The sequence below is a fragment of the Mercurialis annua genome, linkage group LG1-X, assembly GCF_937616625.2.
Source record: "Mercurialis annua linkage group LG1-X, ddMerAnnu1.2, whole genome shotgun sequence".
Taxonomy (NCBI): Eukaryota; Viridiplantae; Streptophyta; class Magnoliopsida; order Malpighiales; family Euphorbiaceae; genus Mercurialis; species Mercurialis annua.
Genome location: NC_065570.1, coordinates 72,923,270 through 72,939,529, shown reverse-complemented (window position 1 = coordinate 72,939,529; position 16,260 = coordinate 72,923,270). Strand labels below are relative to the sequence as shown.

Below are 16,260 nucleotides of genomic sequence, written 5' to 3'. Positions count from 1 at the left end.
CCTGGAAGTCTCCGTATCTAGTGGCTGGGCCACCAGCGAGTTGGACTCGCAATTGATATTTACGATTGGGTTGAATGATATATGATTATTCGAGAGATATGTCGCATGCTAGGATATTAGTTTCGTACGGATCAAATACATGTTTATATGTTTTATATTAATATTTTCTTGAGATGCGATGCTATGTTTTTATATTAATACTGTTAGTAAATGACAACTCACTCAGTATTTTCCCAAATACTGACCCCTCACCTTTGATGCCTTTCAGGTGCTTAACTTGTGGACTTAGCTAGAGGCCAATTTTGAAGTCCAGAAGTCAGTTGTATATGTTTAGTTTCTGACTTCTGTGAATGCTGCAGTAGTGGTCCCGCGTTGATAGAGTCGTAGTCTAGACAGCAGTACATTTTGATTGTACATAATACTTGCTGTCTTGTTTATATGTTTTGATAGGCTACGTGTTTTATGTTTCATTCACGGCACCAGATGCCGGTGATATGTTGGATACACTAACTGATGGATATAGTACCGCGAGGCTAGTTCGTACAGGGTACGGTAACTAGAGCCCGCGAGGTTTTGAACAGTTAGTGTAAATATTGGTTTATGTGTTATATATGTATATTGGCTTCCGTTGTTTACTGTTGTTTGTTTATTATTTGCGAAAAATTAATAGTGATTTAAGGCTTGCTACGGGTTCCGGAGCTATCACTTCCGTTCCCTAGCGCCGGTTGCGGCTCAATATTTTGGGTCGTGACATCATCTCCTGCCATCGTCGAATGAGACGATCTTTCACCGGATATTGGTGCTGATGCTTGAGATGAGCGTTGTTGGTTTGACGTGGAAGGTTGCAACCTTTCTAGCAACTGGGTACTTACTGAAACTGGGGATATTTATGACCTGATCATACAAACAAGATTTGTGAAATTAAAAAAAATATATTTTTCATAAAATAATTAGAAAAGTAAAAACAAGGGTTAATGTCATAAAAATTCACCAACTTTACACGCTTTTTCATTTTAATCACGCAGTTTTAATTTTCTCATTTTCATACACGAACTACCACTTTTTCTCAAATTCATGCGCGGTGCTGAGGTGTCACGGCTCCATTGGTGCAATTCGCTAAGGTGGAGGTCATTTTACACCAATTAATGAGTGCCACCTCAGTATCGTGCATGAATTTGAGAAAAAGTGGTAGTTCGTGTATAAAAATGAGAAAATTTCAATTGCGCGATTAAAATGAGAAAACGTGTAAAGTTCGTGATTTTTTTTGACATTAACCCTAAAAACAACAAACAATAATATAAAGTTTTAAATAAAATAAAAAATAGTGTGGCATAAAAAATTTCCTCTTTAAATTATTTAAAATTTAAATAAATTTTAAATAGAATTTAAAATGAAGTAGAACAATCAATAAATTTAAAGCAAAGTATCCATATAAAATAAATTCAAAATTCTCACACCATCTCGCGAGTCGCGTGTAACAATCTCTACAACAAAGCCCAGTACCACTGCAGGGATTTAGGAACGTGCAGCACACCGCCCTCAAAATCCACGTGAGCTGATCAACCTCGAAGAACTGAAAAAGTAACAGCTTTGTAGTGTTTTTGGTGGGAAGTGGGACTAATATTTAACGAAGCCAACGGCCGCATGAAAAGAGATGAACCCTCTCCACTGCAAAGCTTTTTAACACTCAACATTTCCCTTTTCTTTCACCAATCATTTTAGTAGCAGTGTACTCTAATCTTCACCGTTTATTTGATTTTGATCAATTAAAAATGGGGAGTGTTTCATCAGAGGATGAATTGGATCGACTCAGTGAGCGGTTTGATTTTGATAGCTACAGTTTGAGTGCGGATGTGAGTGAATCTGAGAGCTCCAGTGACTTTTCTTACCGCTATTATGATCATCATCATGGCGGCGCTTCCACTTCTTCACCGCCACCTCAGTTACTTGACGGTTTCATTTCTCCTCCGCCGCCTCTGCTTCATATAATGCGGCCGGTAGCTGGTGCTAAGCATATCGTCATTCCTGTGAGGAAGGAAGATAAGCCAGAGCCGGAATTATCTGGTTCTTTTTTGTTCAACTTTTCTTTTCGCAATTTGTAATTTTGTTTCAATTGAACTGTTTTCTTCTAGGTTTAGGAAATTCTTAACAGATTTATTTAATTGTTATTAAATTGAATTGTGTTTACTAATTTTAGGTTTAGAATCTACAAATTTAAGATTCTTTAAGTTCTGTTTGTTCATTACTTTAAAAACATGCAAAACCAGTGTAGGTTTATTATAATAAATAAGTGAAGTTCATTTTGGTATATAAACTGTAGAGTGATTTTGAAGTTAATTATTGCTTCGTTTTCATTGTAGCATAAAGATAGAAATAAAAGCTCAAGGTTGCAATTGAAACAGAGAATTGCAAACTTTTGTTGGTTTAATGAACTTGTTTTTGTGGGGTTGCAGAGGTTGAAATGATGAAAGCAAGATTTTCTAGGCTTCTGCTTGGCGAAGACATGTTAGGTGGAGGAAATGGCGTTTGTACAGCTCTTGCCATCTCCAATGCCATTACAAATCTATCTGGTTAGTTTGTATTTTTGTTTTTATGATTTGTTTTTAGACTTGGTTGTACTTGCATCTGAATCAGAGCTAGAGTCTGCTTGGTAGCATTTGAATTTGGTGCTGGATTCATGAGACTGCTTGAAAAAAGATAACATGTAATTTGTTTATTATTTTTTCTGTTCAAATCCAGAGAAGCAAAAGGATTGCTAAGATATCACGTTTCTGTCTGTGTACATCTGCTCATATTAAGGTATATTTGGCAGCTTCTGTTTTTGGGGAGCTATGGAAGTTAGAGCCGCTATCACCTCAAAAAAAGTCAATGTGGAACCGAGAGATGGAATTGCTTTTATGTGTGAGTGATTCCATTGTGGAGCTTGTGCCATCCAAGCAAGATTTCCCAGGCAGTGGAACCTTTGAGGTTATGGTGCCCCGCCCTCGCTTAGACCTTTTTGTGAACCTTCCTGCCCTAAAGAAGCTTGACGCCATGCTGCTTGACATTCTTGATGGGTTTTCGGGTTCTGAGTTTTACTACGTTGACCGTGGGGTGATAGTTGCTGGTGGTGATGAAACTCAAACATTCACTTTGCCATCATCTTCTGCACGCCTGTCTATCAGTAATGAGAAGTGCTGGCTTCCATTTCCTAAAGTACCCCAGAATGGTTTATCTGGAGATACAAGAAAGAGCCTGCAGCAGTGTAAAGAGTGCACAAATCAGATCTTTAAGGCTGCAATGGCAATTAATAGCAGTGTGTTGACTGAGATGGAAGTTCCAAATGCTTACCTGGAGAGCTTGCCCAAGGTATGGAAACTCTGTCCTGCCATTTATATACCGTTAGTGCAGGATAACTAGTGTTGCAATATGTACGTTTTAATTCCTTTGGGCTCGTCAAATATGCGGTGGGTATTGATCTTATTCTCTTCAGCTCTCTGCAATATCACTTTGTTAAATGTCTCTCTTATTTCCTGTTGTACTTGCATTTTCATCCCTTTACATCTTTTTATATGCATATAGACACTACAAGAGGTTAACAGTTTGGAACAAAATAATGCACCGTGGGAATAGGTGATGGAAGAATCAACCTTAAACAATTATGTATATTATGTATAGCCGTTAGTAGTACATATTGATGTTGATCATTTATTCATTTATAAGCATTGCTTGAATTTACTCCATTTTGCCCCTATCGTTTCACTGATATGAGGATGCCTTAGATATGCATAACTTGTAGTTTCCATGTGTTATTCACATTATGTCACTTTTACTGCAATGAATACTGGAATAGAATTAGCTTTACATAATTCTCAATTTCTCATTCTAATGTTTATGCCCAGGTGGTAAACTCTCAGTAGTCGGCACTACTGATAAATTTAATAACATTTAAGCTTTAATTTTGGTTTCCATGGCAATATCTTCTTCTTTCAGAGCGGAAAAGCTTGTTTAGGTGAGGACATATATCGCCACGTAGCTACCAAACGATTCTCTCCTGATAGTCTTCTGGATTACTTAGACCTATCGTCAGAGTATTCCACCTTGGACGTATCAAACAGGATAGAAGCAGCTGCACATATTTGGAGGAAGAAGTACCTAAAAGGTCACAGCATCCATGAAAGGGCCGGGAAGAAGTCGACATGGGGTGGCAGGGTTAAAGGATTAGTTGGTGAATTAGAAAGAAGTAAGCTTCTAGCACGACGAGCTGAGATCCTCTTAGATAGCTTAAGGCTACGGTTCCCAGCTCTCCCACAGACCACTTTGGACACAAACAAGATTCAGTGTAACAAGGTAGAGTATCACATATTACACAAAATTGATATAGCTGAATGGAAAAGCAAAATAACTAAATTCTCTTCGCTGCAGGATGTTGGACACGCCATTATTGAGAGCTATTCTAGGGTGATCGAAAGCTTAGCCTTTAATATGATATCAAGGATTAATGATCTCTTATATGTGGATGATGCCACCAAGCAACGTGCAGCAGCAGAGTTGGCATCTTGGTATGACCAGGGAAGACTTGGGGTTGGTGCACATCCAGAACAAAATCAAATGTCACTCGGCCCCGTTTCTTTTCGACACAGTTTCTCTGCTTCTTCGACTCCACTGCAGGCTTTCGACTCTTCTCGTGAGAAAACTAGATTCTCTCATGGAAGTGCAGATCATTTTACAAAGAAAGGCAAGATTAGGAACTCGCCAATTCAGACATTACAGAAACTAACCTTCTGATTCCTTGAGTAACCTCATGAGCCTAGAAATTCATTAATGTTTCACCAGGTTTAAGTAGTTTGATTCACAAAGTGCAGTTGATAGCTATTGTGCAACGTTCCTTTATGTAAATTTCATCTTGTAGTATATTTTCCTTAGGGGTGGGTGGTACTAGTAAGAATCTTCAATAGGATAGCTTCTTTTGGTCACTAGCATGCTTCTTAAAAAGGCCTTGTACTTAAAAAACTTCCCAGCAAATGCATTAATTCTTTTTGCATCAGTAGTCTTTATTTTCAAATCAAAATCGGTAGTCTTTATTAATTCGGCTTAAGGTTCTGTACAGTTGCTCAAATTAAAGGCCTAATACACAGAAAAGAGCTGTTGGAGGCGATTACGTTACCCCCCCTACAATTTATATTTAAAGTGATTTTTTATAGGCTTAATGTCTTAAAAACACCTTATATTTTCGACTTGTTGCAATTATATTTCAAACTTTCAAAATCCTTAATAGCTTGATATTTTTTTTGACCCTTAAACTTGTATTCAATCATCTGTAAGACCCCTCATCTTTCAGCATTCAAACTATTAAATTTTGCTTGTTTAACCTGTGAAGCACAAATTCGCTGATGTGGCAAAAAAATTGATGATTGGCTGCCACCTTACATCACCAAACTAAATAGAAGAGTCAAATGAGTTAAATAGAAAAATGTGAGGGTCAAATGGGTGAAAGGATACAATATTTAAAAAAAACAAACAAACTTAAACAAAGAAGCTCATAATTATATAAAAAAAAAATTAAAATCAAATGCAAATTTTTATAGAAAAGATTGCCAACATATTTTTATTTGTAGTTCAAAAATTATATATTTAGTGTTTTTAATTTCTAAAGCTGATTTTAGTTTTGTAGTTGATTTTATTTTTCATATATAAAAATAAAAATAAAAATAAAAATAAAATTTACAATTTACAATATTTTTATAATTTGTTTATACCTTATATTTTCATATTTTAATATGTTATTTTTCATTTTCTAAATTTTTTTCTCTTTTCTGAAAAGGTAAACCGTAAACATAAGTTATTTTTTTAATTTTAAAAAAATTATTTTAATTAAAGTTTCACTAATTATATAAAGCACAAAGTTAATTGTTTAATATTTATTAAAAAATATAACATAAAAAAATTAAAGTTAAGATGTTAAAGAGATTAAACTGGAAGTTGGGAGTCAAATAAGTAAAAGAGTATAAATTTAGGAGTCAAAATGCACCTTAACTATATGGCAGATCATCTTAATCTTAAGAGTCAAGGTACATTCACGTGCCATTTTTTGTTTGTAATTAATCAAACGCCTATTCCAATTGGACAAGAAGCAATTAAACAATTAGTATAATAATAAAAATTTCATAGGTTAGATAGGTAAAATTTACAAATTGAGGTGTTAAATAGGTTAAACTAAAAAATAGAGAGTCGGATGGATTAATTGGTACAAGTTTAGGGGTCAAAAAATATATTAAGCCAATCATTAATTTTACTCCAGTTTCCAATTTTTATTTTCAGTTGTATCTATTTTTTAAGATTGAACTATTTTCATTCGGAAAAAAAATTAAATATATCATTTTATATTTATTTGATACATAGACAAAATAACCCTTAATATTTTAAAATGTTTGGAAAAACTGTGAAAAGGTTCAAATGTAATTTTTGAAGGAGATACCTCTCATCAAGACTCTCTCTATCAATTCATAGCAAACTACTTTTTATTTAGCCTAGTGTATTTTTCAGAATGTATTGTATTTCAAAGCTCAATTTCAAGAACCATATTTTATTTTTATTAGAAAAACGTTTAACATTATAGCTCATCAATTAGCTAGTGATTGTAACAGATTAATTGCAATGTTTTTTCATTAGTTGTTTGATAGGTATTGTACTATGTTGTAACACCTTCACTTTCCTTCAATCTATATTACCATTTGTTATTAAAAATCTTACAATTTAAGAATTTTAAAAGTTTGGGATATTACTGTAATAGATCGAAAAGATGGGTTTCTTTAAGATATTGGAATAGTTTTATCTACAACTTTAATCATTTTGTCAATTGTATCCCTATGATCCGCCAATATTGCAAATTGCAACAAATATAATCATCCATGGGACTAAAAATAACTGTTACTAAATAGAAATTAAAGATCAACTATATAAAACAATCATTTATGGAAATAAAAATTCATAAAAAATATTACAAAAATAAATATAATTTGAAATCTAAATACATTTGTTTTAATTTATAAAACTGACAGATCAGAATTTCAAAATTTTATTTTAGGAATGTAAAGAAACAGTAATTGTCTAATTAAATTGCTAATATTTTAATTTAATTATGTAATAGAATTTTATGTTTTTAAGAAATATAAAATGAAGCTTCTAATCATCTTTCGAAATTACCCATAAAATTAAATTTAACAATACGTAACAGTAAAAATTTAGTGTTATTTCAAATATCTATTATCGCTAAAACAATTTCATGAATCATATTCTAGATCCAGGTCTCACTTTCCCAGGGATAATTTAACTAAGGATGAAGTAGAACTTTTCGGAAAAAATATACTCCCTCCGTCCCGTTTAAGAAGTCCCATATTCTATTTTGGGATGTCCCATTTAAAAAGTCCCATTACTATTTTTAGAATATTTTTCAATTGAATACCCTATTTTATCCTTATTTTAGTTATCTTAAAAGTGTTCTATGGAAAATTCCACTATCATTAATAGGGGCAAAACATGAAAAAACATGAAAAGACAAGAATAATTAATGTTTTCTTAATCTGTGTGTAAAGTCAAATGGGACTTTTAAAGTGGGACGGAGGGAGTATAATTTACTCGGTTTATTTTGTATATCCTAATTTCCAAAAAGTTGGTGGTCCAATTTTTTCAGAAAAATCTAGGCATATTTTAATTTCCTAGTTAAATAGATAAAAAAAGATAACAATATCTCTATATTTAGTTATTTTATTAGTTGATAAGAATTATATAGTCTCTAATATATGGGTTAATGACCATTAAATTCGATTTTTGTTAATTATTTCCGAAATTATCATCCAAAATTATAAAATTCCCATTTTATGGCTTCCAGACCGCCGAACTGTAAGTGTTACGCGGTTTGCTTTTGTGCAGCCAGGGAATTAATTACCTGGCTGCACTATCATTGATTGGGATTGGGAGAATCCCAATCATTTAAAAAAAAATTAATATATTTTATTTATTTGAAAATAAAACAATCTTTGGTTAAAAATATTATACGTTTTAATTGTTGATTTTTTTAAATTTAAAACGTTTGAATTAGTTAATTTTTTTAAGATTCTACAAAAATAAATTTATAAAATACTACAAAATAATTATATTAACAAATATTCAAATATAATTTATACTTCATAACAATAACATATTTAATAAACTAAAAATTACAAATTAAAAAAGATTACTACATCAGATAATAATGTACAATGTACAAAAAAGAAATCACCTAGGAGTCCTATCGTCATATCTGCTAGTGACCGGGAGGTTCGAGCGCAAGTTGTTTCTGTTACGGTTCGCCCGACGGCCTGTACTGATGGTTAGGTAACGTCGACCTGGGCGACCATCACCATCTCCCTCTCCTGCATCGGCGTCCTCGTCGTCGGCTCCGTCGTCACCCTGCTGGTCCTGGGGAATGGTCGTACTCGTCGTTGCTGGTGGCGGGGTAACAAATTCTTCTTGTTGGCGGAACATCATCGCCTCCATGCTGTGTAGACCTAACCAACTGCTACCGTATGACAGAAAGTCTGTAGTCCCAGGTGTCTCTGGAAGTCCATGTGAAGTTGGAAAGTCCTGTGTACCCTGTGTAGGTTGATCCCACTGCACCTGAAAAGGAGGCACCGTAGGTGGTACATAAGCAGGCGGCGGTGGAACAAAAGGCGAAAAAGGTCCTGGTGGCACTGGATATGAACACGACCCATGAAAATAGTGATGTGCCGAATCCCCGTAAAACTGGCCAGATGAAGAAGGAGGACCCGATGAAAAGGGTGGCGGTGCAGAGCTGGACCCCGCGTAATAGTAACGCCCTCTGAAACAAATTAAAGAGCAGCCCGGTTTGGTTACACAAAAACACTTAACAAAAGTATTCTAACATATTTTAATGAAAATTCTACAATTTCTTGACCTTATTATTAATATTACTATACATTTACATTGATCAAAAACCAAAATCTACTTTTTAAAATTAAAATTCAATCTTAGCCTCTCTTCTTTTTACAAAATAATGTTTTACAATTTCTTGTTTTAGTAAGAAAATAATGTTTTAGTACGGCTTGTGTAGCCTCTCTTCATAATTATCAGCTCTATATAAGTCAATGTGACCATCAAATTTTGGATGAATTCTCATATAATATTATGACTTTGCGTCAAGCCTAGACCTAACAATGAACCCTGAAACTGAACTTCACAATTAAAAATGTAAATTTGGTTAGCTATGAAAATAAAGGAAATGGTCCCTCAGATTTTATGAAACGGAAGGAAAAAATGAGGTGGCCATAAACAATACAAAATGGTCCCCAATAAGAATAATTATCAACATCCACTTTCTTTACCCTTTTCATCTCTATCGTACCCATCACTAAATTCAAATCCCATTTGACTCCAAAGCAATAGCAGAAGAATCATAATAGTCTTGCTCCATTTTTATGACCCGACCCAAATGCCTATAAAGCAAAATATTAATTCCCTCTCCATGAAAGCGATTTTTGAGCCCCTGATCAAGTAAAGTTGCAAATTCAAACCGTATAATATTTGATATTAAATTTTTATCATCTTTAAAAAAAATTATCCGTTCGAGTGGATATTATTTTAAATATGAATAATTTAAAAGAGTGTTTCATAATTATATTTTAGAAAATGTGATTTTAGAGAATTTTTGCAGTCGACTTCTTAACTGCGTGGAATACACAGCCCAATCACAAGCCACTTTTCAGTCGAAAGGTTGACAAGATTGGACGTGATGGTTACTTATTCCAAGAGGATAGTGGGAGATGTTGTTTTACATCAATTATAAAAGCAATGTCAGAGTTCAATCATGAGGCTACGTATATGGTAGTGTAGAGAAACCAGAAACGTATACAAGATAGGTCTGCCCTAAAAATGAAGGACTCCTTGCCTGCCCTGCAAATTTAATTATTAAATCAAATTAAGTAATTGAACAACCGTGGCAGACATGCATGAAGCCATGATGAACATCAAAAATCTTCTGAATTATTAATTGTCATATAATAAATAATTCTTTAATTACATCAAATTCACAAAGAACATGCTATAATCTACAGTACAAATTAACAGATTGAATTTTGAAAAGAAAAAAAAACTTCTGATCCAGCCACTCTACCGCCATTTAGTACATTAATCCGTCATTCTTACAAACTCGATCCTTGTTCAATTGGCAAGAACAGTTATATTTTATTTAATTTTCCAAACCCTATTTCTGTGACCTGGATTGATAGAGAACTAAAAATACGAAGGGAATTAAGTGAGAACCCTAGATTGAGAGCGATGTAATAATTCATAAGGAGAAATGAAAATCATTACTTAAATAAAAGGAAACAAACAAGAAAACCCGAAGAAGAAGAAAAAAAGTGAAGTTTTCGCAGCAAAAAAACAAAAAGCTACTCATAACATGGCGAAACAAAAGCTAAAAGAGTTGAACGTGATGCTTGCTTCCATATATATCATACTGTCCTTAAACAATCCAAAATACGCTAACTAAACTACATGTGATACGAGGACGAACAGTTAAAGATGTCTTTTTTATTTATTTCCTTATGCTCTTACACAAGCTAGCTATATTTGCAATAAGAGCAAGAGATAAACTTTTTTTACCTTGATTCTTGTAGCAGGAAATAATAGAAATTGAAGTATAATCACGAAGATTTTACAAAGAGAGACCAACAGAGCTCAGTTGGCAGTATGCCCACCTCCACAAGTATATATAAATTGTATTGATCGGATCAGAGGAGGTGGACAGAATGCCAATAAACTCGGTAAGAAACCCTTTGTGAAACCCACATGAAACTAGCTGCTGCTGTTGCTGAAACACAGTCCCTCTGAGTTCACCAAACTAATTAAAAAGAGAAGGGATTGAAGAAGAATATGAAAAGACGAGGGCAGATGGGTTTATTTAAGGTGGTAGCACAGTAAATAAGAGAGAGAAAATGAACGGTCTAGTTGAGGGTGATGGGTGTAATTTATTAACAAAATAGAGATTATTAAAAAATAAAATAAAAAGACACAGATTGGATAGATGGTTCATTCTTTCTGCAATATATAGGGGGAAAAGTGGGGAATAGGGCATGTTCTTATGTATTTATTTTCAGAATCAGAAGGATCAAGAATCATCATCATAGTCATTCTTGATTGTCCTCGTTCTTGCTGATCAAAATAATAGTAAAAGGAAAACTCTAATCAACGAGTTATAACTCAAATGGTATAAACGCTGGACATCAAACTGTTAAGGTTGTGGGTCGAATTCTCCCACAAGCGGTATCCCATTTTAAATTGTCAAATAAATGAAAAAAAACCCTAAACTTTCTTGCGTTTCTTTTTATCTTCCCTCGTTTCTGATGCCAAATTTTTCATATATATCTCAAAGTTCTAAACTCATAAAGTTGGAGCCCTGGAGGTTAGGTTATATAAAGAGAAATTTTGGTCTTCGTTTACTGCTATTCAAGCCAAAAAAATGACAGAAAAAGAGAAGAAATTTCATCATCAGTTTCAGTTTAATTGTAAAGTAGGTTACTTTATTTTTGATCTAAAAGATAAAGGCTTTTATCTCAAGTTTTTCTGTTTGCTTTTCTAATGTAATTATAAAAAAATTAGTTAGATGCAACTGCTCCAGTTTATGCAAGGAGCTGTTAAAGGGTCCATTCAAACATTATCAATTTGTACCCTTGATGAACATTGATTGGTTGTTGGGTACAGATAATTTATCCATAGCCGTTTGATTTACATGGAAGGCTGGCTGTCAATCAGAATGACTTATTAGATTTATAAATATTTTGAATTTGAGTTTATACAGAACTAACATTCGTCTATTTGCTGGCAATTCATGTTAGTAATTATATGCCTTCTAAATTGGGAAATTAAGCTTTAAGTTTTTCTTAAATTTTAATTGAAAAGGGTTTTTCTTAAACCAATAACTTAAAATGTTTTATTTCCTATTAAATCATGAAAATCAAAGAATTTGGTTTGATTTTAGTAATGTAGCAGCAGGGGGATTAATTATAAGTTCAAATTCAATTAACATTCATGTAAAAAAATGTTTGATTTAATTGTATAACTCCAGCAATGATATTTATGTACAAAATACAAATTCCAATTAACATTCATCATACGATCTAATTCATTTTTAATATTAATGAGTTATTGCTCAAACCATAAAATTATTGAGTAGTTTTCTGCTACGTATAATTGTAAGTTCATTTTCTCCTATAAATATTTCTCATTCTCAAAAACAACAATGCAAGTTTATTAAATTTGGAACTATTATAATTTTAGGAACTATGTTAGATTTTGAAATAAAATCCTAATATATTTAAAAAATATTATAAACTTATAATTTTAAGAAATCAAATCATAGTGAAATTTTTAAATATAAATACTAACAGTATTTAATAACAAAATTAGATATAAGATAAATGAGACAGAAAAATATAATTTTAATACTAAGATGAAATAATCTTTGATCATGAATAGTGTTTATAGAAAAAATTGAGCCTACGATCTTAATAAAATAATGCTGAGCGTTGATATTATTTGAGTCATAATTCGTTGTGCTAAATGCACACCTAGAATGTAATCATGAATGGAAATTACCTTGTCATACCGTTTAATACTCATATTCATGAAGCATTAATGAACATTGTTTTGGGGGGGTTTCGGTATTAATGAGCTTTTGTCATCCTGCTTAAACAACTCATTATGCCAGCGAAGAATTAGCCAAGGTTTTTGTTGACTTGATATATCTATCAATTAATGAAGTTGAGTGAAGTTACACACATTCATCAAATGCTCAATTAGACTCTCTCCTCTTATTACCTAACCCTAATATCCAATACAACCAAGTGCCCAGGGTAATTGATTCTGAAGATCACTGAACTTTTGGATTTTTTCATTTCAGTCACTAAACTATATTTTTTCATTTTGATCACTGAACTTTCATTTTTTTCATTTTGGTATTTCAGGCCAAAAATGTTTAGGTGGCAGCCGGAATTTGACATGTGACAACCGGATTTGACAAGTTTTACTTTGAAAATTTATCATACATACATAATTTCACTTTGAAAATGAATTTTTAGATCAAATAATGCATAGATGACAAATTTTCAGGTTAAAAAAATTAATTCCGGCTGCCACCTAAGCATTTTTGGCCGAAAAATACCAAAATGAAAAAAAATGAAAGTTCAGTGATCAAAATGAAAAGAAAAATAGTTTAGTGACTGAAATGAAAAAACTCGAAAGTTCAGTGATCTTCAGGATCAATTACCCAAGTGCTCATTATGCCATCATGGAAATGTTTATACCTTTGTTTAACTTAATCTATTGCCCGCTAAATAACATTTATGAGATTAGAAAATTAATCAAAATTAAAACCCTCAAATATGTTCGAAATTACTCTAAATTAGTTTTTTTTTCCCGAAAAAACTACGATAAAGTATAATTTTTATACTGTCCAATAACTAATTCATCTAAAAACTCAATATGCTAATAGTTCTGCTAATAGTTTTATTGTTTTAACGTATTGTGCCCGCGGATGTCTATTAAATTTAAATTAAATAAATAAGCATATAAATTCATTTATCTAGCATTTAAATATTTAACTAAATAGTAAAATTATTAAAAATCAAATTTTAGATTTTTAGGATCATTAAAACTCTAATACTATATCTAAAAATAGATTCATAGAAAAGAAAATTGGTAGATTGATCTAACTATTATCTCCAATCCATGTCATTCAGTATATAAGAAAGTCATGTTAGTTTTAGTACTATAATTATAAAGAAGATTAAATCATTTATTTTCATTTATAAATTTTCATTTTTCAAATTTTTCAAATTTTTTTGCTTATTTATAATATAAATCACAATCTTTAAAATTAATTTGTTAATATTATTATTATTATTTAAAGTCTATTATTTGTTGTCATTATTCTGAAAGTGAATTAGTTATAATAAAAAATAAAGATAAATTTTAAATATTAATTGCATTTCTAAATTAGTTTTTTTTCCCGAAAAAACTACAATAAAGTATAATTTTTATACTGTCCAATAACTAATTCATCTAAAAACTCAATATGCTAATAGTTCTACTAATAGTTTTATTGTTTTAACGTATTGTGCCCGCGGATGTCTATTAAATTTAAATTAAATACATAAGCATATAAATTCATTTATCTAGCATTTAAATATTTAACTAAATAGTAAAATTATTAAAAATCAAATTTTAGATTTTTAGGAATTAAAACTCTAATACTATATCTAAAAATAGATTCATAGGAAAGAAAATTGTTACATTGATCTAACTATTATCTCCAATCCATGTCATTCAGTATATAAGAAAGTCATGTTAGTTTTAGTATTATAATTATAAAGAAGATCAAATCATTTCTTTTAATTTATAATTTATAATTTTTTCAATTTTTTTGAAATTTTTGCTTATTTATAATATAAATTACAATCTTTAAAATTTAATTTGTTAATATTATTACTATTTAGAGTCTATTATTTGTTGTTATTATTCTGAAAGTGAATTAGTTATAATATTCCCCTCCGTCCCGTTTGAGAAGGGACAAATGAATTTTGCACAAAGATTAATAAAATAGAATAATATTTTATTTTGTCATGTCTACCCCTATCAATTAGTATTATTTCTCCTAATAATATAATATATGTATTGTAAATTGAGTTGCATTTAATGCATATTGATATACTTAAAGGGATAAAAGTGGAAGTTCAATATAACTTAACACAGAAAATACGATATGATCTTTTTAAATGGGATAAATAAAAATGGAATAATAAATTTTAAATATTAATTGCATTTTTAAAAATTATGTGAAAATGGAAAAGTAAATAATTGTATTGGGATGGCATATCCTAAAATTCAAATATCTTTAACCAATATAAGAAAAATACAAATTTAGTGAATGAATAATGGATGCAACTTATTATAGTAGAAATAAAGAGAAACCACACTCAATTCCTCCAAAGTTTTTTTAATGGAATTCCTCCATAGTTGGTCCTACTATTACACCACTAATGTATATAATGAGTGTGGAATCCTAGGTACATTCTTTCTCATACAACAAATTCAACATCATCAACATCTCAACAAATATCTCTTACTTTGACCTAATTTAGACAAAGTGAAATGTGTTATTAAAAGGCAAAACTTAAGTCAATCTCTTATTAAAAAAAAAAAAACACACACACACACATATATATTGAGCTATTTGCATATAAAATAACAATATTTCGCATTTATAGCGATTTACACAACTTTTAAAACTTAACATAAAATGTCCAATTTTAATTTTTTGACATTTTATAGCTCAAACATTTTTCTTCATTAAACGATCTCGTTTTGGCGGTTTTAATGACAAAATCGGTATAAGATAACGACTTAAGATTGTAAATGTAAAAAAAATGAAAGATTAAGCATTTTATGCAAAGTTTTAAACGGTAATACTCAAATCGGTATAAACGTAAAATGTTGAGATCTTATATGCAATGCCAATAACTTTTATTTATTTATTTTATGAATGATATTATTTTTTGAAAATAATCTTATTTTTATGTATTGAAATGATTAAAATGTATGATATATTATAATATTATTTCGATTTGATTTCTAAACTTAATATCTATAATTTTAATTTTTATCTTTAAAATTGTATAAAAGAATTATTCATGTATTTTGGTTAAATTAATAAACAAACTGAATCGAACTTTACTTTTTAATTTAGTTGGATTTCCATTTTCTTAAAATTGAGCGGGTTTGATAAATTTTACTATCAAACCGACCGATGCATAATATTATTGTACAATAAAATAATCGTAAACACAAATAGAAAAGAAATGTACAAATCTCTAAACTCATTACCTTGTGTGTAATATTATTTTGTGTATTGAATGAAGAAATGGATTGTCACGTGTTGCTGGTATTCCCAAAATAAAAGAGAGTTGGTTGTCACAGAAAGAAAAGAAAAAATCTTACCTTTTGTCTATTGATAAGTCTTTGTAGATTGTCTGAGTTGCTGTGTTGTTCGAGTAAAAATTTGAACAACAAACTTCCACACATATTTATTATTTATTAATCCGACCCTTTCTATTTATTGCTCTCAACCATACTCTCCCGTTTATTTTTATATGAATTTGTAAATCAATGAAATGGTCTATTATCATCATCACTCATAATCTGACTTTTTTCTTCACCATCTAATTA

At 31.1% G+C, this 16,260-nt stretch overlaps 1 protein-coding gene and 1 long non-coding RNA gene across 3 annotated transcripts; one reads left to right on the top strand and one right to left on the bottom strand.

The window, feature by feature from the left end:
* Positions 1-1,611: 1,611 nt before the first annotated feature.
* On the top strand, positions 1,612-5,026 carry LOC126665146 (rop guanine nucleotide exchange factor 1-like). 2 transcript variants are annotated; one of them, XM_050357856.2, is made up of 5 exons: positions 1,612-2,064; positions 2,454-2,570; positions 2,813-3,348; positions 3,973-4,329; positions 4,405-5,026. In XM_050357856.2, exons 1-5 carry the CDS (start codon positions 1,773-1,775, stop codon positions 4,765-4,767), a joined length of 1,665 nt encoding a protein of 554 aa, XP_050213813.1. In that variant the 5' UTR covers positions 1,612-1,772; the 3' UTR covers positions 4,768-5,026. The 2 variants fall into 2 exon arrangements, with proteins under 2 accessions (XP_050213813.1, XP_050213814.1); XM_050357857.2 differs by having other exon boundaries at positions 1,973-2,064; positions 2,740-3,348.
* A 4,102-nt stretch (positions 5,027-9,128) lies between these two features.
* On the bottom strand, positions 9,129-11,906 carry LOC126677695 (uncharacterized). The gene is made up of 2 exons (XR_007640570.2): positions 10,642-11,906; positions 9,129-9,930 (listed from the first exon to the last, which is right to left on the bottom strand). It is a non-coding gene; the product is annotated as an uncharacterized LOC126677695 (long non-coding RNA).
* Between the last annotated feature and the right edge of the window lie 4,354 nt (positions 11,907-16,260).

Bases quoted from the DNA above. Each gene is read 5' to 3' on its own strand.
- LOC126665146 (XM_050357856.2), top strand. From the start codon at position 1,773: ATGGGGAGTGTTTCATCAGAGGATGAATTGGATCGACTCAGTGAGCGG. The intron at 3,349-3,972 runs GTATGGAAACTC...TTCTTCTTTCAG, and splicing joins ACCTGGAGAGCTTGCCCAAG to AGCGGAAAAGCTTGTTTAGG. The intron at 4,330-4,404 runs GTAGAGTATCAC...TCTTCGCTGCAG, and splicing joins ACAAGATTCAGTGTAACAAG to GATGTTGGACACGCCATTAT.